Raw genomic sequence first — 22,543 nt, 5'->3', positions numbered from 1 at the left:
TCTCTAGAGTGTGTTATCCTCTCTAGTGTGTTATCCTTTCTCTAGTGTGTGTTATTCTCTCTCTAGTGTGTGTTATCCTCTCTCTAGTGTGTGTTATCCCCTCTCTAGTGTGTGTTATCTTCTCTCTAGAGTGTGTTATCCTCTCTAGTGTGTTATCCTTTCTCTAGTGTGTGTTATTCTCTCTCTAGTGTGTTTTATCCCCTCTCTAGTGTGTGTTATCCTCTCTCTAGTGTGTGTTATCTTCTCTCTAGAGTGTGTTATCCTCTCTAGTGTGTTATCCTCTCTAGTGTTTGTTATCCTCTCTCTAGTGTGTGTTATCCTCTCTCTAGTGTGTGTTATCCTCTCTCTAGAGTGTGTTATTCTCTCTCTAGTGTGTGTTATTCTCTCTCTAGTGTGTGTTATTCTCTCTCTAGTGTGTGTTATCCCCTTTCTAGTGTGTTATCCTCTCTAGTGTGTGTTATCCTCTCTCTAGTGTGTGTTATCCTCTCTCTAGTGTGTGTTATTCTCTCTCTAGTGTGTGTTATCCTCTCTCTAGTGTGTGTTATCCTCTCTCTAGTGTGTGTTATCCTCTCTCTAGTGTGTGTTTAGCTTGATCTGAGGCCGAACAAGAGCTTTTGGAATGACGTGACTGGAAAATTCATTGTCTTGGAAGGCGCGAGAAGGAACCCCACATTGCGTTCTGAAAAGCTTTCGGTATAGACGTTAGATATCTCCGGCTCTGATTTTATTTGATATATGTGACAAAAACATCATAAAGTAGTTATTTTAAACCGAGTTATATCAGTTTATTGAAGGTTTATTGCGATTTTCGGAATTTTATTTTCTTTCCGTTATGTGATGTTGGGCACGTTTGCGCCACATGGCTAGCTTTGGTTGCTAATTCGACAGGAGAAGAGGACATTCTACAACCAAACAACGATTATTCTGGACAAAGGACTCCTTGTAAAACATTCTGATGGGAGCTCATCAAAAGTAGGAACCATTTATGATGTTATTTCGTATTTCTGTTGAAAATGTTTAGTCATATTTTCCACCCTTATTTTGGGTGTTATTTGATTAGATTAGGTGACTCTCCAAGATTTCTCCGGACAATTTTGTGCATTTTGACTACGTATTCACATTGTAAAACCACTATTTGTACCGCTAAATATGCACATTTTCTAACAAAACATATATGTATTGTGTAACATGATGTTATAGGACTGTCATCTGATGAAGTTTGTCAAGGTTAGTGAATAAATGTATATCTTTTGCTGTTTTTTTCGCTATCGCTACCTTTGCGGTGAATGAATGCGGTTGTGTGGTTGGCTATTGTAGTAAGCTAATATAATGCTATATTGTGTTTTCGCTGTAAAACACTTAAAAAATCTGAAATATTGGCTGGATTCACAAGATGTTTGTCTTTCATTTGCTGTACACCATGTATTTTTCATAAATGTTTTATGATGCGTATTTAGGTATTTCACGTTGCTCTCTGAAGTTATTCTAGCTGCTTTGGTGATATTTGTGATTGTAGCTGCAATGTAAAACTATGATTTATACTTGAAATATGCACATTTTTCGAACAAAACATAGATTTATTGTATAACATGTTATAAGACTGTCATCTGATGAAGTTGTTTCTTGGTTAGTGACTAATTCTATCTCTATTTGGGGGTTTTGTGCAAGCTACCTGTGCTGTGAAAGAAATGTCTGTGCTTTTTTGTATTTGGTGGTGAGCTAACATAAATATACGTGGTGTTTTCGCTGTAAAACATTTTAAAAATCGGACATGTTGGCTGGATTCACAAGATGTTTATCTTTCATTTGCTGTATTGGACTTGTTAACCTCTAACGAGTCACAAACCCGGATCCGGGATCCCCCCCATCAAAAAAGCTGACTAGCATAGCCTAGCCTAAAGCGACAGGGATATCATATAATCAAATGTTCATGAAATCACAAGTCCAAGACACCAAATGAAAGATACAGATCTTGTGAATCCAGCCATCAATTCCGATTTGTAAAATGTTTTACAGGGAAGACAAAATATGTATTTCTATTAGCTAACCACCATAGCAAAAGACACTACTTTTTTTTGTCCACCATTTTTTTTACTCCATCAGTAGCTATCACTAATTCGACTAAATAAAGATATATATAGCCACTAACCAAGAAACAACTTCATAAGATGACAGTCTGATAACATATTTATGGTATAGCATATGTTTTTTTAGAAAAATGTGCATATTTCAGGTATAAATCACAGTTCTACATTGCAGCTGCAACCTGAAATAGCGTTGGAAGCAGCCGGAATAATTACAGAGACCGACGTCAATTACCAAAATACTCATCCTAAAACATTTCTGAAAAATACACAGCATACAGCAAATGAAAGCCCAACATCTTGTGAATCCAGCCATCATTTCTGATTTTTAAAATGTTTTACAGGGAAGACACAATATGTAAATCTATTAGCTAACCACGTTAGCAAAAGACACCACTTTTTTTACTCCACCAGTTTTTTACTCCATCAGTAGCTATCACTAATTCGACTAAATAAAGATATATATAGCCACTAACCAAGAAACAACTTCATAAGATGACAGTCTGATAACATATTTATGGTATAGCATATGTTTTTTTAGAAAAATGTGAATTTTTCAGGTATAAATCACAGTTTACCATTGCAGCCACTATCACAAAACTCACCCAAAGCGACTAGAATAACTACAGAGAGCAACGTGTATTACCTAATTACTCATCTTAAAACATTTCTGAAAAATACACAGCGTACAGCAAATGAAAGCCCAACATCTTGTGAATCCAGACAATATTTCAGATTTTCTAAGTGTTTTACAGCGAAAACACAATATATCGTTATATTAGCATACCACATGAGCTAACATCACCCCAGCATTGATTCAAGGCAAAATGCGCGATAACGTTATCACCACCAAAATATATTAATTTTTTCACTAACCTTCTCAGAATTCTTCAGATGACAGTCCTGTAACATCATATTACACAATGCATATAGAGTTTGTTTGAAAATGTGCATATTTAGCATCACAAATCGTGGTTATGCTATGTAATCAGTCAAAACATGGCATGCATTCTGGCCGGCGCCATCTTGGAAGGGCACCTAAGTTTACGATTATTTATCGATTAGATTGACTAAAAAAATACAGGTTGGACAGCTAATGAAAGATGCATTGGTTATTATTGCAACCGCTGATTTAGATTTTTAAAATTAACGTTACTAGACATCCAGCGTTACAGCCAGACTAGTGCCGCAATAATGGCCGAAAAATGCGTTTACATTTTTCCACATAAATACGGAATAAAATCATAAATAGCTCTTACTTTTGGACGAGCTTCCATCAGAATCTTGGGCAAGGTGTCCTTTTGTCCAAAATAATCGTTGCTTTGTTGTAAAACGTCCACTTCAACTTCGGAACTAGCAGCTAACATTAGCTACGTGGCACACACATGTCCAAATCCTCAAACGCAATACTACGAAAATTCCGAAAATAGCAATATACTCGCATAAACTGATATAAATCGGTTTCAAATAACTTCGTTATGATGTTTCTAACACCTATTTCGAATTAAATCACAGACGGATATATCTTAGCCCGATAACAAGAGCTATTCAACATGCCATTCTGATGTCCCCTCTTGCGCCTTGGCGAGCGTCCAAAAGAACGTACATGTCACTCCATTGCCTTTTATAAACTCTGAGAAATACGTAGAGATTCCATTCCACTTCTCATTGGTTACTGACATCCAGGGGAAGGCGGGTGCAGTTCATTTCGATCCATAGGGCACACACAGAGTTTTAAACTGATCCGAGATCAGAGCCTAGTTTTCAGACCTTCGCATGTCCTGTCATGATTTTCGCTGTAGAAAGAGTTCTGGTTCACCCACAGACATAATTCAAACGGTTTTAGAAACTAGAGATTGTTTTCTATCCAATAGTAATAATTATATGCATATTGTACGAGCAAGAATTGAGTACGAGGCAGTTTAATTTGGAGACGCAAAATGTCGAAGTTGAAACAGCACCCCCTGTAGTGACAAGAAGTTTTTTAAGGTATTTGTAAACGGTTAATAATTGATCAAATTGAAGACGGGTCAATCTGTTTTCAATACAGGAGATCAACAAACTAACGCTACTTTTCTAGTCTTGCGCAACTCTCAAACAGTACACAAGACGTTACTCTACTTCCTGGTGGCCTTCTTCTTCATTGCACAAATGAATAACCTCAACCTATTTCCCAAGACTGGTGACATCCAGTGGAAGCAGTAGGAACTGAGAATAGAGTGATTATAAATCTGGCCTGCCCATAAAACCTCATTGAACAGACAGTGACTTAAAAAACAAATGGTTAGTCCTCAGGATTTTGCCTGCTACATAAGTTCTGTTATACTTACAGATATGATTCAAACAGTTTTAGGAACTTCAGAGTGTTTTCTATCCAAATCTACTAATAATATGCATATCTTATATTCTGGGGATGAGTAGAACGAAGTTGAAATTGGGCACGCTATTTTTCCCTAAGTGAAAACTCTGCCCCCTATCCTAGAGAAGTTAAGGAAAGCTTTGACTATGTACAGACTCAGTGAGCATAGCCTTGCTATTGAGAAAGGCCGCTGTAGGCAGACCTGGCTCTCAAGAGAAAACAGGCTATGTGCACACTGCCCACAAAATGAGGTGGAAACTGAGCTGCACTTCCTAACCTCCTGCCAAATGTATGACCATATTAGAGACACATATTTCCCTCAGATTACACAGACACACAAAGAATTCGAAAACAAATCCAATTTTGATAATCTCTCATATCTACTGGGTGAAATACCACAGTGTGCCATCACAGCAGCAAGATCTGTGACCTGTTGCCGTGAAAAAGGGCAACCAGCGAAGAAAAAACACTGTTGTAAATAAAACCTATATTTATTTATTTTCCCTTTTGTACTTTAACTATTTGCACATCGTTACAACACTGTTTATAGACAGAATATGACATTTGAAATGTGTTTATTCCTTTGGAACTTCTGTGAGTGTAATGTTTACTGTTCATTTTTTATTTTCTATTCACTTGCTTTGGCAATGTAAACATATGTTTCCTATGCCAATAAAGCCCTTTGAATTGAATTGAGAGAGAAAAAGACAGAGGGACGGAGAGAGAGAGTGAGGGAGTGAGGGATGGAGAGAGAGAGAGAGCGAGAGAGAGAGAGAGAGAGAGAGAGAGAGAGAGAGAGAGAGAAGGGGAGGAACTCAGTGGGTGAGAGAGAGAATCTCAGGAGGGAGAAGTGTGTGGTTAGTTTACAAGCAGTCAGGGCGGAAACAGACACTAGACGGACAGCCCCACTGCCGGAGTGACTGATCTGTGTGTGAACAGTGGAGCTGAACTCTGTGTGTTTGTGGAATGACGCTTTTCTTCAGCTCAACCTGCTGGTAAACAGAAGGGCTGTGTGGACGCAGGAATTTCAGGTCACGAGGGCTCCAGCAGCGGGGCAGAGGCTGGACTGGGCTTGGCTGGACAAGTGTTGTAGCTAATCTGAGCTGGGGTAGGGAGTATGTGTACTGTTTCCTGCTTGATTGAAGTTTGTCCCTGTCCTTCTTACTCTGACAGTATGGGAGATCAGAAAACACACTGAGTAGAAGACACACACACACACGCACACACACACACACACACACAGAGACTCTAGACGCGGAGACGACATACACACACACACACACACACACTGTAGAAAGGACGCGGAGACGACATACACACACATTGTAATTTTGGAGAGACTATTTCAGCCTCTGTGGAATCCTTGGAGGTCCCAACTTGGTCCCCTCTTTGTATTTTTGTCCCTGACGATGGCGTCCTTCGTGGATTATGTGTTGTTGCTGGTAGCTGCCGTGCTGGGATCGTACCACGTGGAGGTGGAAGGAGGGTGCGCTGGAAAGTGCTGCCGGGGTTCAGACATCACCTGTGCAACGGCAGACTGGAGGATGGACCGTGTGTACGGCACCTGCTACTGCGACAAGGGCTGCCTCAGGACCAAAGACTGTTGCTACGACTACCCCACCGAGTGCCCAGGTAAGGAGGATGGGTGGAGTCACTACAGTAACGGCTGTCACGGTTGTCATGAATTGCTCCAAATGTTACCCTATTCCTTATGTAATGCACTACTTTTGACCAGGGTCCATAGCACTATATTTGACCTTTATTTAACTAGGCAAGTCAGCTAAGAACAAATACTTATTTACAATGACGGCCTACCGGGGGAACAGTGGGATAATGGCTGCAAGCCCGACGTCGGTACACTTATGACAACAGCCAGGCCAAGTGCGAAATCTAAAATTGATTGATCGATTTTTTAAAATATTTAACTTTCACACATTAACAAGTCCAATACAGCATTTGAAAGATAAACATCTTATCAATCCAGCCAACATGTCCGATTTTTTAAATGTTTAACAGAGAAAACACCACATATATTTATGTTAGCTCACCACCAAATAAAAAAGAGGACAGACATTTTTCACAGCACAAGTAGGATGCAAGTAGCATGCACAAGCCAACCTAACTAACCTAGAACCAACCTAAATAACCTAGAAAAAACTACCTCAGATGACAGTCCTATAACATGTTACACAATAAATCTATGTTTTGTTCAAAAAAATTGCATATTTGAGCTATAAATCAGTTTTACATTACTGCTACCATCATAGCTACAGTCAGAAATCGCACGGGAGTAGCCAGAGAAAATACAGACACCAACGTCAACTAATAATTACACATCATAAAACATTTCAGAAAAATATATGGTGGATAGCTAATGAAAGACAAAGATCTTGTGAATAGAGCCAATATTTCCGATTTTTGAAGTGTTTTACAGTGAAAACACAATAATATCGTTATATTAGCTTACTACAATAGCTAGCACACAGCAGCATTGATTCTAGTCAAACGTTAGCGATAGCACAGTTCGACAGATATATGAAAAAGCATCCCAAATTGGGTCCTTATCTTTGTTGATCTTCCATCAGAATGTTCTCCAAGGGGTCCTTTGTTCAGAACCGTCTTTATTTGGATCCACGAACGATTTCCCTCTTGAATTAGCAAGCACACTGGCCGTGCGGTGCTAACCTCTCCGTCTTGACAAAATTCTTGCGTCGCATCACGTCTAAAGTCCAGAATAAATTTCAATAATATAATTAAACTATATTGAAAAAACATACTTTAGGATGATATTGTGACATGTATCAAATAAAATCGAAGCCGGAGATCATATTCACCTTTAACGAGGGTTTTCCAGGAGCCGAGTCCAGGTCCTACTTCGCGCCCAGAAAAAAAAATAAAGTGCGCAGCTCTCACTCCAAGAGGTTGTGTTCAATCCCAGGACGAGATAATCAAGTCATTTCTGCTCTCACTTCCGCATGACACCCAGGGGAAGGCGTATGACGTGTTTCTACAGTCTTAAGTGACATGCCCTTTTATAGACAAGCTCTTGAAGAGAGACATCGATTTTGGAAATCTCACTTCCGGATAGGAAATGGGCTGTAAAAAGAGTTCTGTTCCACTTAGAGAAATAATTCAAACGGTTTTAGAAACTAGAGACTGTTTTCTATCCAATAGTAATAATAATATGCATATTGTACGAGCAAAAATTGAGTAAGAGGCCGTTTGAAAATGGGCACATATTTTCCAGTTTTTTAATACGCCCCCTGCAGCCATAACAAGTTAACTGCCTTGTTCAGGGACAGATCGACAGACTTTTACCTTGTCATGCTCGGAGATTCGATCTAGCCAGCCTTTCAGTTACTGGCCCAATGCTCTAACCACCAGGCCAGGGAAACAATGGATGCATTCTACAGTATCTGGCCAGGGACACAATGGATGCATTCTACAGTATCTGGCCAGAGAAACAATGGATGCATTCTACAGTATCTGGCCAGGGAAACAATGGATGCATTCTACAGTATCTGGCCAGAGAATTAATGGATGCATTCTACAGTATCTGGCCAGAGAAACAATGGATGCATTCTACAGTATCTGGCCAGGGAAACAATGGATGCATTCTACAGTATCTGGCCAGAGAAACAATGGATGCTTTCTACAGTGTCTGGCCAGATAAACAATGGATGCTTTCTACAGTATCTGGCCAGAGAAACAATGGATGCATTCTATAGTATCTGGCCAGGGAAATGGATGCTTTCTACATTATCTGGCCAGAGAAACAATGGATGCATTCTACAGTATCTGGCCAGAGAAACAATGGATGCATTCTACAGTATCTGGCCAGAGAAACAATGGATGCATTCTACAGTATCTGGCCAGAGAAACAATGGATGCATTCTACAGTATCTGGCCAGAGAAACAATGGATGCATTCTACAGTATCTGGCCAGAGAAACAATGGATGCATTCTACAGTATCTGGCCAGAGAAACAATGGATGCATTCTACAGTATCTGGCCAGGGAAACAATGGATGCATTCTACAGTATCTGGCCAGAGAAACAATGGATGCATTCTACAGTATCTGGCCAGGGAAACAATGGATGCATTCTACAGTATCTGGCCAGAGAAACAATGGATGCATTCTACAGTATCTGGCCAGAGAAACAATGGATGCATTCTACAGTATCTGGCCAGCGAAACAATGGATGCATTCTACAGTATCTGGCCAGAGAAACAATGGATGCATTCTACAGTATCTGGCCAGAGAAACAATGGATGCATTCTACAGTATCTGGCCAGAGAAACAATGGATGCATTCTACAGTATCTGGCCAGAGAAACAATGGATGCATTCTACAGTATCTGGCCAGAGAAACAATGGATGCATTCTACAGTATCTGGCCAGGGAAACAATGGATGCATAGTATTTTCTTAACAGTGGGATTTTAAACCCTTATCTAATTTTACCGCTCATGGTTTTACTTACCGCTGTCCTCTAACCCAGGGATTTTCAAACTTTTCTTGCCCAGGGAACCATGCCCAGGCAAACCGGCAATGGCAAGTAGAAGTAATCAACCTTTTAAAATGAATAGACATTGGAAGACAGTTTTCTTATTTTGACCTTCCAGTCCCCACAGTTCATTGGAAGAGGAAGTGTAAACTCTAACATAATCTATTAGCTAGAATGGTATCTTTGTGGCCTAGTGAAAATGTTGCTGTTGTAAAGCTGATATTCTGCAATTCTACACATTTCTTCAAATTTCTACCATCTGTAGTACCTCTGTTTGAGAACCCATGTTCTAACCTAACCCTAGGTAAAGAAACAGACTGGTGAATAAATAGGTAATCTATCAACTGTACTTGCTCATTGGTGCTGTCAATGCATGCATCCCAAATGTCACTCTATTTAGTGCACTACTTTTGGCCAGGGCCAACTATCCAGTAGGCCTAGAAGATGTACACTGTTCAGACACAACATACTGTACATTCAGAAATGTATCTGCAATTCTTTAATTGTGAAATGAATGTAGGAGAATATAACACATTAGATCTGGTGAAAGATAATACAAAGAATTCCAGTTTAGGCGCAATATAGATTTTGGCCACTAGATGGCGGCGGCAGCGTAGCCTAGTGGTTAGAGCGTTGGACTAGTAACCGCAAGGTTGCAAGTTCAAATCCCTGAGCTGACAAGGTACAAATCTGTCATTCTGCCCTTGAACAAGGCAGTTAACCCACTGTTCCTAGGCCGTCATTGAAAATAAGAATTTGTTCTTAACTGACTTGCCTAGTTAAAGAAAGGTAAAATAAAATTTAAATAAATAAAAATGGCGGCAGTGTATGTGCAATGCTTTAGACTGATCCAATGAACCATTGAATTTCTGTTCAAAATGTTGTATCACGTCTGCCCAAATGTGCCTAATTGGTTTGTTAATACATTTTCAAGTTCATAACTGTGCACTTTCCTCAAACGGGGGACACCAATCCTGTAGAGGTTAAAGTGTTTAACTTACTGTTAGATTAGAGGTTGGGGTCAGACAGAGTCCATTTGTATTTGCTCACATTCTCTAGTTCATCCACTCTACTTCACCTATAAGTACAGTATGACAATGTCTGAAATAGCATCCTGTATAGTGGACTATGGGCCCTGGTCAAAAGTAGTGTACTATACAGGGTATAGGGTGCCATTTCAAAGTGTTAGGACCATAGAGTTATGAATTAGAATCCTCTAATGGACATTAACCTTCTCATGATGGGATAAAGGTTAGCCATTTTGGTCAGGGAGTTGGTCAACCATGGTTTGCCAGAGCTGTGATAATATATTGAATAAAATAATGAATTTGAAGAATTTATCTGCACTGTACCTTTTGTTAACTCGCTAGCCAGTCAGTTTTAGAGGAAAGATTCCATTCCATTTTTAAATTAACTGCCAATATGCCGACGTTCCATTGAGACAATCCATCCACAGCAATACACTGGCTGACCTCAGTTGATGATAGGATTTAGGCAAGTTGTAAAAGCAACTGATATTGTATCGTATAATAGTGGTTGGTTTTGGAATAAGAAATATTACTGAGCAAAAATATAAACACAACATGTATTGGTTACATGTTTCATGAGCTGAAATAAACTATTATTTTACATACACACAAAAAGCTTATTTCTCTCAAATGTTGTTGCACCAATTTTTGACATCCCTGTTAGTGAGCAGTCCACCTGACAGGTGTGGCATATCAAAAAGCTGATTAAACAGCATGATCATTACACAGGTGCACCTTGTGCTGGGGGACAATTAAAGGCCAGTCAAGTTTTGACTGCAGGAATGTCCACCAGACCTGTTGCCAGAGAACTGAATGTTCATTCTACCATAATCTGCCTCCAACGTCGTTTCAGAGAATTTGGCAGTATGTCCAACTGGCCTCAAAACTGCAGACCACATGTGTAACCACGACAGCCCAGGAAATCCACATCCGGCTTCTTCACCTGCGGGATCGTCTGAGACGAGCCACCCAGATAGCTGATGAACTGTGGGTTTGCACAACCGAACTATTCCTGCACAAACTGTCAGAAACATCTCAGGGAAGCTCATCTGCGTACTCGTCGTCCTCACCAGGGTCTTGACCTGACTTCCATTCGGCGTCGTAACCGACTTCAGTGGGCAAATGCTCACCTTTGACATGTGCTCTTCACAGATGAATCCCGGTTTCGTACTACGAGAGTTGTCACCCATTGAGCCTGTTTGGGATTCTCTGGATCAATGTGTACGACAGCGTGTTCCAGTTCTCACCTTTGGACAGCCGTTGAAGAGGAGTAGGACAACATTCCAACAGGCCACAATCAACAGCCTGATCAACTCTATGCGAAGGAGATGTGTTGCGTTGCATGAGGCAAATGGTGGTCACACCAGATACTGACTGGTTTTCTGATCCACACCCCTACCTTTATTTTTAAAGGTATCTGTGACCAACAGATGCATATCTGTATTCCCAGGAATGAAATCCATAGATTAGGGCCTAATAAATAAATTAAAAGTGACTGATTTCGAAATTGCTACATGTTGCGTTTATATTTTTGTTCACTTTATATATTTTATATCGATAAATATGTAATGTGCATCTGAGACTTTTATTATGGTATTGTCATTGAGATTATATGTTGGGACTATTATTCTGAAAATACCCTAACCAGACTCAGACGTGTGAGAGACAGAGAAGTGAAGTGATGGAGATGCAGCCTAATGTGATGTGCCTCTAAAGTTTGTGCTGCTGCTACTTGGAAGGATTCAGCTACAAAAACAATAACTCAATTGTAACCCGACTCTTTATCGTCGATCCCACGGGCCCTTTCGGAGAAGGTGTTGGATAATTAGTTCAATATTTAGGGTTACAATAGCACTCACAGCCTTCTAAGAAAACAAAAATGTAGACATTTATGGTCTGCTTACAGTACATATATTTTAGAGGGTATTTATACAGAAAATGTGTATAAAACCAGTTAGAATTATAGCAGTTATAATTATATGATATTATTTTAAGTTGACAAAACTTCTATTCAACAATTTCTGACATCACATTTTTTTTACTTTGAATTTCCTGCATAAGTCAAATCAGGATTAAGCCTCTTCTGCCATTCATTCCAATTAGACTGGTTTAGCCTTCTCCCTGACCAAGATGGCTGCCATTTTCAAACCTATTCTGGAACTTTAAGGGTTTATGACATCATAGCCCCTCTAGTAATTTAATCTGATCTCTATGGTTACGACTCTGACTGATCTAAGATCAACTACGCTGTCTAGTTTCAATCGTAAATCATTTACTTTGTATGAATGATTCACGGACAGGATGGAATGATGGACAAATATGTCAGGAATGCACTTCTATTAATCATTATCTGTGTCCCGAATAGCACCTTATTTACAATGTAGTCTACTACATGTAGAACTGAATAGGATCTCTGTGGTAATTACTGTAGGAGTCAGCCAAGCAGAGTGTACCTAATACCTGATACATCAAAGACCAGGTATTCAGAGAGCGTGTGGAGAGCATTGAAAAGAGAACGACAGGATTAAGTGGGTCAGTGACCGGATCCAATTCATTCAGCTTTACAGTTACATTCAGATCACTCAACGCTGTACAGAAACACTAATCCTTCAAATCCAAGAATGTGTCCCAAATGGCACCCTATTCTTGTAGGGCTCTGGTCAAAATTAGTGCACTTTATAGGGAATAGGGTGACTATTTCTAGAATATTGAGCAGTCAGCTGAGCGAACTGTACACACCCTTAAACTTGTTCAGTCTTCAGTCTTACAGGGATGGCTTAAAAAGTTACAGAACTTTCGGTCGTCAAACTAACAAAACCTCAGGGGTTTTCACTCCTGGTACGGAGGATTCACAAGGCCGTGCAGGCTTTAGTTCCAACCCAGCACTAACTAATCTGATTCAGCTAATCAAAGCCTTGATGATTTGGTAGGTGCGTTTATGCTGGGCTGTAACAAAAGCATGTACATCCACCAACGAGGAGTGAAGGACACGGCAAGTGTATGAATATTAGGTAACGATTCCCTGAATGGTCTATTAAAGATGCATGTGTGTCAAGGACAGTGTTATGTAGCAATGCTATGAATGTACTAATAATGAAGCGTTAATGATACTCTATATAGCTGTTATGTCACACGCGTGTGTTTATAGGTGTTTATGAAGATACTCAATGCAAATAATTACACTGTTGTCTCTTTGTCCAGCCCAGTCGTGTGTGGTGACTGAATGGAGTTACTGGAGCGGTTGTGCCCAGCCCTGCCAGCGGTCCATGAGAGTCCGGTGAGTCCTGTGTGTTATTATGTATTAGTCCTGTTGGCAGCCCAAATTAATGGGAATATATCTGATTTGTCAAAAGACAAATTAGTGACAAAAGATCAGAATTGGGCTTCTTGTGTAAACCTTTATTTTGTCCTACACTGAAGACCACATTAGATATTCAATGTGTACTTAACACTCGTGTTATCTTCTGGGATTGATTTATTTGTACTTTTAAAATGCTTTAAAGACTACAAATTGTGTTTTTTTCTTATTAACCCAATAATCTATGAATCGTCAATGGATTGTAGACAGCGTCACATTGAGCAGGAGCCCAGGAACAGTGCAGAGCCATGTCCCAGTCTGGAGGAGCAGGCTGGTTGCATGGACTACCAGTCACAGCATGGAGAGATCTGCACTCAGAACACAGGTACACACTAAACTAAACCAACTGAGTCACACTGTTGCATGGTTATAACATGGAGACTTTGTTAGTCTCTCTCCAGGTCCTGGTTATAACCTGGGGACTGTGTTGGTCTCACTCCAGGTCCTGGTTATAACCTGGGGACTGTGTTGGTCTCTCTCCAGGTCCTGGTTATAACCTGGGGACTGTGTTGGTCTCTCTCCAGGTCCTGGTTATAACCTGGGGACTGTGTTGGTCTCTCTCCAGGTCCTGGTTATAACCTGGGGACTGTGTTGGTCTCTCTCCAGGTCCTGGTTATAACCAGGAGACTGTGTTGGTCTCTCTCCAGGTCCTGGTTATAACCTGGGGACTATGTTGGTCTCTCTCCAAGTCCTGGTTATAACCAGGAGACTGTGTTGGTCTCTCTCCAGGTCCTGGTTATAACCTAGGGACTGTGTTGGTCTCTCTCCAGGTCCTGGTTATAACCAGGAGACTGTGTTGCTCTCTCCAGGTCCTGGTTATAACCAGGAGACTGTGTTGGTCTCTCTCCAGGTCCTGGTTATAACCAGGAGACTGTGTTGCTCTCTCCAGGTCCTGGTTATAACCTAGGGACTGTGTTGGTCTCTCCAGGTCCTGGTTATAACCTGGGGACTGTGTTGGTCTCTCTCCAGGTCCTGGTTATAACCAGGAGACTGTGTTGCTCTCTCCAGGTCCTGGTTATAACCAGGAGACTGTGTTGGTCTCTCTCCAGGTCCTGGTTATAACCAGGAGACTGTGTTGCTCTCTCCAGGTCCTGGTTATAACCTAGGGACTGTGTTGGTCTCTCCAGGTCCTGGTTATAACCTAGGGACTGTGTTGGTCTCTCTCCAGGTCCTGGTTATAACCAGGAGACTGTGTTGCTCTCTCCAGGTCCTGGTTATAACCTAGGGACTGTGTTGCTCTCTCCAGGTCCTGGTTATAACCTAGGGACTGTGTTGGTCTCTCCAGGTCCTGGTTATAACCTAGGGACTGTGTTGGTCTCTCTCCAGCTCCTGGTTATAACCTAGGGACTGTGTTGGTCTCTCTCCAGGTCCTGGTTATAACCAGGGGACTGTGTTGGTCTCTCTCCAGGTCCTGGTTATAACCAGGGGACTGTGTTGGTCTCTCTCCAGGTCCTGGTTATAACCTGGGGACTATGTTGGTCTCTCTCCAGGTCCTGGTTATAACCAGGAGACTGTGTTGCTCTCTCCAGGTCCTGGTTATAACCAGGAGACTGTGTTGTTCTCTCCAGGTCCTGGTTATAACCTAGGGACTGTGTTGGTCTCTCTCCAGGTCCTGGTTATAACCTGGGGACTGTGTTGGTCTCTCTCCAGGTCCTGGTTATAACCTGGGGACTGTGTTGGTCTCTCTCCAGGTCCAGCTTTCATCACCACCAGGGAGTTTGGTAAAGGAAGAACAAAGCATGACATCTACGGAGCACCTCTGTACCCCGGGTATGCTGCATTATACATGTTTTATGACTGTTCTTAAGGAGAAATGAACAGTTATGAAGGCTTATAGCAAGTTGTATAATGCTCTGTTACACCCGTCTACTCACATAGGGTAATGGGACCAATCAGATTCAAGCATCCTGTGGTACATACAGTGCCATCAGAAATGTTTCATGCCCCTTGACCTTTTCCACATTTTGTTGTTACAGCCTGAATTTAAAATGGATTAATTCAAGATTTTTTTTTGTCACTGGCCTACACACAATACTCAATAACGTTTGCCATTTTTACAAATGAAAAGCTTAAAATGTCTCGAGTCAATAAGTATTCAACCCCTTTGTTATGGCAAACCTAAAAAAGTTCAGGAGTAACAATGTGCTTTAACAAGTTACATATAAAGTTATGACTCACTCTGTATGCAATAATAGTGTTTAACATGATTTTTGAATGACTACCTCATCTCTGTACCCTAACACATATAATTATCTGTAAGGTCCCTCAATCGCGCAGTGAATTTCAAACACATATTCAACCACAAAGACCAGGGAGGTTTTCCAACGCCTCGCAAAGAAGGGCACCTATTGGTAGATAGGTACAAACTAAAAAGCAGACCTTAAATATCCTTTTGAGTATGGTGAAGTTATTAATTACACTTTGGATGGTGTATCAATACACCCAGTCACTACAAAGATACAGGCGTCCTTCCTAACTCAGTTGCCGAAGAGGAAGGAAACCACTCAGGGATTTCACCATGAGGTCAATGGTGACTTTAAAACAGGTTAGAGTTTATCGGCTGTGAATGGAGAACACTGAGGATGGATCAACAACATTGTAGTTACTCCACAATACTAACATAATGGACAGAGTGAAAAGAAGGAAGCTTCGAAATAATAAAAATATTCCAAAACATGCTTCCTGTTTGCAACAAGAAACGAAAGTATTACTGCAAGAAAAAGTGGCAAAGCAATTCATTTTTTGTCCTTAATACGAAGTGTTCTTTTTGGGACAAATCCAATACATCACACTACTGAGTACCACTCTCCATATTTTCAAACATAGTGGTGTCTGCATCATGTTATGGGTATGCTTACAAGGATAAAAAAGGATGACAAATAAATGGCCAAACACAGACAAAATCTTAGCTCTTAGGGACTTACCCAGAAACACTCACAGCTCTTAGAGACAGCCAGAAAGACTCACAGCTCTTAGAGACTTACCCAGAAACACTCACAGCTCTTATGGACTTACCCAGAAAGACTCACAGCTTTTAGAGATGTACCTAGAAAGACTCACATCTCTTAGAAACTCACCCAGAAAGACTCACACCTCTTAGGGACTTACCCAGAAACACTCACAGCTCTTAGAGACAGCCAGAAAGACTCACAGCTCTTAGAGACTTACCCAGAAAGACTCACACCTCTTAGAGACTTACCCAGAAAGACTCACAGCAGAAATCACTGCCAAAGGTGCTTCTACAAAGTATTGGCTCAGGGGTGTGAATAGTTATGTAAATGAGATATTTCTGTATTTAATTTTCAATAAATGTGCAAACATTTCTAAAAACATGTTACACTTTGTCATTATGGTTTATCGTGTGTAGATTCAATTATAATTTGTATATTTGTGTTGCTCATTTTGAATTCAGGCTGTAACACAACAAAATGTGGATTAAGTCAAAAGGTATATGAATGATTTCTGAAGGCTCTGTAACTCTTTAGCTTAAAGGGGATCTGTGGTACGTACTTCTTTAGTTAAAGGGGATCTGTGGTACGTACCACAGTGTATTCAGACCCCTTGAGTTTTTCCACATTTTGTTAAATGTGAAATAAATTAATAAAAAATCCTCATCAATCTACACACAATACCCCATAATGACAAAGCAAAAACAGGTTCTTAGAAAATTTTGCAAATGTATACAAAAAAAAAAGAAGGAAATATCATGTTTACCTAAGTATTTAGGCCCTTTACTCAGTACTTTGTTGAAGCACCTTTGGCATCGATTACAACCTCGAGTCTTCTTGGGTATGATGCTACAAGCTTGGTACACCTGTATTTATGGAGTTTCTCATTCTTCTCTGCAGATCCTCTCAAGCTCTGTAAGGTTGTATTCACTTTTTCATTATGGTGTAGATTGATGAGGAAAAACACTATTTAATCCATTTTAGAATAAGGCTGTATCGTAACAAAATGTAGAAAAAGTGAAGGGGTCTGAATTATTTTCGAATGCACTGTACCTTTTTAGTTAAAGGGGATCTTTGGTACGTACTTCTTTAGTTCATACGATTTCAACAATCATTCTGGTTTGAAATGTGAGTCTTTTTTTTGATGGCGTGAGGCACACCTACGCCATCGTCACAGCAAAAAACAACTAGGGATTTTCTACAGCCCAAATGAAGTGTTTTCTCACCAGGATATCTAGATCGCACGCGCGCACACACACCGGTATTCATCAGGTATGAAACATGATTAACATCACATATACAAAGGATCTGGACAACAACTGGCAAGTTTCTCTGAACACACACACACACACACACACACACACACACCACAACACACACACACACACACACACACACACACACACACACACACACCACACCACACCACACCACACCACACCACACCACACCACACCACACCACACCACACCACACACACACACACACACACACACACACACACACACACACACCACACACACACACACACTCCCTCCTGCAACCCTGTAATTCAAACTGTCATTTTCAATCCAATTACTTCTGTTGCATCTAAAAATGGCTCCCTATTGGCCTTGGTCTAAAGTAGTGCACTATACTCCCTATAGGCCTTGGTCTAAAGTAGTGCACTATACTCCCTATAGGCCTTGGTCTAAAGTAGTGCACTATACTCCCTATAGGCCTTGGTCAAAAGTAGTGCACTATAATCCCTATAGGCCTTGGTCTAAAGTAGTGCACTATACTCCCTATAGGCCTTGGTCAAAAGTAGTGCACTATACTCCCTATAGGCCTTGGTCAAAAGTGGTGCACTATACTCCCTATAGGCCTTGGTCAAAAGTAGTGCACTATACTCCCTATAGGCCTTGGTCAAAAGTAGTGCACTATACTCCCTATAGGCCTTGGTCAAAAGTAGTGCACTATACTCCCTATAGGCCTTGGTCAAATGTAGTGCACTATACTCCCTATAGGCCTTGGTCAAAAGTAGTGCACTATAATCCCTTTAGGCCTTGGTCTAAAGTAGTGCACTATACTCCCTATAGGCCTTGGTCAAAAGTAGTGCACTATAATCCCTATAGGCCTTGGTCTAAAGTAGTGCACTATACTCCCTATAGGCCTTGGTCTAAAGTAGTGCACTATACTCCCTATAGGCCTTGGTCAAAAGTAGTGCACTATACTCCCTATAGGTCTTGGTCAAAAGTGGTGCACTATACTCCCTATAGGCCTTGGTCAAAAGTGGTGCACTATACTCCCTATAGGCCTTGGTCAAAAGTAGTGCACTATAATCCCTATAGGCCTTGGTCTAAAGTAGTGCACTATACTCCCTATAGGCCTTGGTCAAAAGTAGTGCACTATAATCCCTATAGGCCTTGGTCTAAAGTAGTGCACTATACTCCCTATAGGCCTTGGTCTAAAGTAGTGCACTATAGTCCCTATAGGCCTTGGTCAAAAGTGGTGCACTATACTCCCTATAGGCCTTGGTCAAAAGTAGTGCACTATACTCCCTATAGGCCTTGGTCAAAAGTAGTGCACTATACTCCCTATAGGCCTTGGTCAAAAGTAGTGCACTATACTCCCTATAGGCCTTGGTCAAATGTAGTGCACTATACTCCCTATAGGCCTTGGTCAAAAGTAGTGCACTATAATCCCTATAGGCCTTGGTCTAAAGTAGTGCACTATACTCCCTATAAGCCTTGGTCAAAAGTGGTGCACTATACTCCCTATAGGCTTTGGTCAAAAGTAGTGCACTATACTCCCTATAGGCCTTGGTCAAAAGTAGTGCACTATACTCCCAATAGGCTTTGGTCAAAAGTAGTGCACTATACTCCCTATAGGCCTTGGTCAAAAGTAGTGCACTATACTCCCCATAGGCCTTGGTGAAAAGTAGTGCACTATACTCCCTATAGGCCTTGGTCAAAAGTAGTGCACTATACTCCCCATAGGCCTTGGTCAAAAGTAGTGCACTATACTCCCTATAGGTCTTGGTCAAAAGTAGTGCACTATACTCCCTATTGACCTTGGTCAAAAGTAGTGAACTATACTCCCTATAGAGATCTGGTCAAAAGTAGTGCACTATATAGGGAATAGGGTGCCATTTAGGAAATACACTGTGTGGAACGGTACGTATGATATTTCAAACCCCTTCCTCCGTCAGGTTCTGTATGGAGTTTAAGATGGAGTCTCTGACTACCCACTGTACGGTGGAGACCAGACCACACACCCACTGGATGCAGTACCTACGGGAAGGCTACACGGTGTGTGTGGCGTGCCAGCCCCCCGCCATGCGTAACCATAGCGGCGGCTGCCAGGGAGACGGACAAGAATCCAACAGGTACGGAGTCACGGACGGATCTTTAAAAAAAAAAGACGTTTGGTATTATGAAGAAAGTTATGTAATCCCTGTTCGAGCCAGTGCAGCTATGTCGTGCAGCTATGTCGTGCAGCTATGTCGTGCAGCTATGTCGTGCAGCTATGTCGTGCAGCTATGTCGTGTAGCTATGTCGTGTAGCTATGTCGTGCAGCTATGTCGTGCAGCTATGTCGTGCAGCTATGTCGTGCAGCTATGTAGTGCAGCTATGTCGTGCAGCTATGTCGTGTAGCTATGTCGTGCAGCTATGTCGTGCAGCTATGTCGTGTAGCTATGTCGTGCAGCTATGTAGTGCAGCTATGTCGTGTAGCTATGTCGTGCAGCTATGTCGTGCAGCTATGTCGTGTAGCTATGTCGTGCAGCTATGTCGTGCAGCTATGTAGTGCAGCTATGTCGTGCAGTTATGTCGTGCAGCTATGCCGTGCAGATTTCTGTAGTTGAGCTTTGATGTCCAAGCCCCTGGAAATGGCACTAGTTGATTGATTATACAGCGACATTATTCAATGTGTAGACTATATGAGATAGTACTGTATTCTTAGTTTGTGGTAACATTTGACTGGTGTACAAGCTTATCAAAACAGTTGCATGGGTGAAGACTAGTCTAGTCAGGATAGGATACATTTCTGTTGGGTTTTTTTAAAACTGAAAGGTGAAATTTTTTTCACACACAATAGTTGTGTTGTCGTCAGTGTGATCTTTGTGCTGCTATAGATTTGACCCCTCACCACTCCTGTTAGAATGACCTTTCAGAACATGTATTTGTATATATACATATGTATATACAGTATATATATATATGTATGTATTTCACCTGATATCTCCAGGTATTTTCCTTTAACCCTGTGTATCATGGACGGCCTCCACCAATCCAGTACTATTGGTTTTGTCGGAAGTATTGAACGACTATTGAGAAAAATTATCCCAAGGAAAATTGAAAACAGGTGTTCTTAGTGGACAAGTGTCTATTGTCAGCCGTACTAACCTACGTCCTGTGAGGAGCTGCTCCATTGGCAGGCTGTCAGCCATACTAACCTACGTCCTGTGAGGAGCTGCTCCATTGGCAGGCTGTCAGCCGTACTAACCTACGTCCTGTGAGGAGCTGCTCCATTGGCAGGCTGTCAGCCGTACTAACCTACGTCCTGTGAGGAGCTGCTCCATTGGCACGCTGTCAGCCATACTAACCTACGTCCTGTGAGGAGCTGCTCCATTGGCAGGCTGTCAGCCATACTAACCTACGTCCTGTGAGGAGCTGCACCATTGGCAGGCTGTCAGCCGTACTAACCTGCGGTCTGTGTGTTTTGCAGTGAGGAGCTGCTCCATTGGCAGGCTGTGGGGAACTCTCGCTGTCGAGGAACATGGAAGAAGGTCCAGAGAACAGCACACTGCTCCTGTCCTCACGTCCACAGCTTCCTTTTCATATAAACACACAGGAAGTCTTACTTGCGGTCCTACTTGCACCCTATTCCCTATATAGGGATCTGGTCAACAGTAGGGAATAGGGTGACATTTTGAACACAGTAAGTCATATCCACACCAAAACAACACACAATCAAAGTAATGCATCTTTATTTAATGAAATCAGTTTGTTTAAAACTATTGTTGTCAGAACATTTGAGTAACTTTTCTATGTACAGACAACCACATGACGTTCCACAATGATAGATTGAACTAATTTACTATACACATCACTGCTTTTGTATTGTCACTTAATATTGCAGAAATAAAACACACTGGTATAAGAAAGTAAATAAAACGATGAGACATTTAACAATATTTGTTTTTTCTTCTCATTTTTATCAAACATTTAGTTTGATAGTTTTAAGCTTTGTGTGTTTTAGTTATTGATAGTTAGAAGCTATTGATTAGTTAACTAGAGGTTATAAATAGCTATGCAAAAATGGTAATCTACTGTTCAAGTTTTCAAGCTGTGCTTGTCCACAGCAGGATAAACAGCTCCCTCTGCTGGTTAATGGTAGTAATAACATAATCACAACAGCAATTTCCTCAACAGTACACATTTGCATTGAATCTGCATGTTAACAAAAGCCCGGGATTCAATCTGATCACTGGTTGTAGACAATGCAGCTTTTAAAGGCAAGATTCGTTTGTGGAGATCGGATTCATGGTAAACTCTGCATATGTCAGCTAAATTGGAAATGACCTTAATCGGATTGAATCCCAGCCTTAGTCACACTCAAAGTGGCAACTCTGGAAATACAAAAGCCCAGAAGCATAAAGTACAATTCCTTCTATAACCTGTACCGTGAGTGACTAATGGTCTGGCTTAAACAGAGCTTTAAAGGTAGACTCAGCTAAATGAAGAGCAGCACCGTGTCACGCCCTGACCTTAGAGAGCTTTTTATGTCTCTATTTTGGTTTGGTCAGGGTGTGATTTGGGTGAGCATACTATGTTCAGTTTTCTATGTGTTGTATTTCTTTGTTTTGGCCGGGTATGGTTCTCAATCAGGGACAGCTGTCTATCGTTGTCTCTGATTGGGAACCATACTTAGGTAGCTTTTTCCCACCTGTGTTTTGTGGATAGTTATTTTCTGTTTAGTGTTTTCTGCACCTGACAGGACTGTTTCGGTTTTGTTTCTCACTTTGTTATTTTGTTCTAGTCGTCAGTGTTAATAAATATCATGAACACTTACCGCTCTGCGCTTTGGTCCGATCCTTCTTCATGCAACGATGACCGTTACACACCGCAGATATTAAGATGAGCGATATGCAACAGTTCACTCTAACACAGCCACACATCTGTACAGGTGCATCATGGGTTCTCTTCACACGTGGAAGCCAGGCCACCAAAACAGCGGAAAAGTTGAGCCTCGGGCTTCAACGCTCTTAGTTGTTGTGG

The 22,543-nt window shown here is 41.2% G+C and overlaps 2 protein-coding genes across 5 annotated transcripts in view; one reads left to right on the top strand and one right to left on the bottom strand.

Annotated features, from left to right (window-relative positions):
- Positions 1–22,543, bottom strand: part of sgk3 (serum/glucocorticoid regulated kinase family member 3) — a 1,016,194-nt gene that overhangs the window by 927,180 nt on the left and 66,471 nt on the right. The gene's annotated exons all lie outside the window — the stretch shown is intronic.
- Positions 385–22,336, top strand: LOC139531673 (somatomedin-B and thrombospondin type-1 domain-containing protein-like). 3 transcript variants are annotated; one of them, XM_071328339.1, is made up of 7 exons: positions 385–972; positions 5,427–6,075; positions 13,179–13,254; positions 13,542–13,660; positions 15,027–15,105; positions 19,474–19,650; positions 20,991–22,336. In XM_071328339.1, the coding sequence occupies exons 2-7, from the start codon at positions 5,853–5,855 to the stop codon at positions 21,106–21,108; spliced, it is 792 nt and encodes a 263-aa protein (XP_071184440.1). In that variant the 5' UTR covers positions 385–972; positions 5,427–5,852; the 3' UTR covers positions 21,109–22,336. The 3 variants fall into 3 exon arrangements, with proteins under 3 accessions (XP_071184440.1, XP_071184439.1, XP_071184441.1); XM_071328340.1 differs by lacking the exon at positions 385–972 and having other exon boundaries at positions 3,125–5,551; positions 5,890–6,075; XM_071328338.1 differs by lacking the exon at positions 385–972 and having other exon boundaries at positions 3,120–6,075.

This window comes from Salvelinus alpinus, chromosome 10, assembly GCF_045679555.1.
Source record: "Salvelinus alpinus chromosome 10, SLU_Salpinus.1, whole genome shotgun sequence".
Classification (NCBI taxonomy): Eukaryota; Metazoa; Chordata; class Actinopteri; order Salmoniformes; family Salmonidae; genus Salvelinus; species Salvelinus alpinus.
The sequence above is the reverse complement of the archived record's forward strand: the minus strand, read 5'-3'. Positions and strand labels throughout refer to the sequence as shown.

Bases quoted from the DNA above. Each gene is read 5' to 3' on its own strand.
- LOC139531673 (XM_071328339.1), top strand. From the start codon at position 5,853: ATGGCGTCCTTCGTGGATTATGTGTTGTTGCTGGTAGCTGCCGTGCTG. The intron at 13,255-13,541 runs GTGAGTCCTGTG...AATGGATTGTAG, and splicing joins CAGCGGTCCATGAGAGTCCG to ACAGCGTCACATTGAGCAGG. The intron at 13,661-15,026 runs GTACACACTAAA...GTCTCTCTCCAG, and splicing joins GATCTGCACTCAGAACACAG to GTCCAGCTTTCATCACCACC.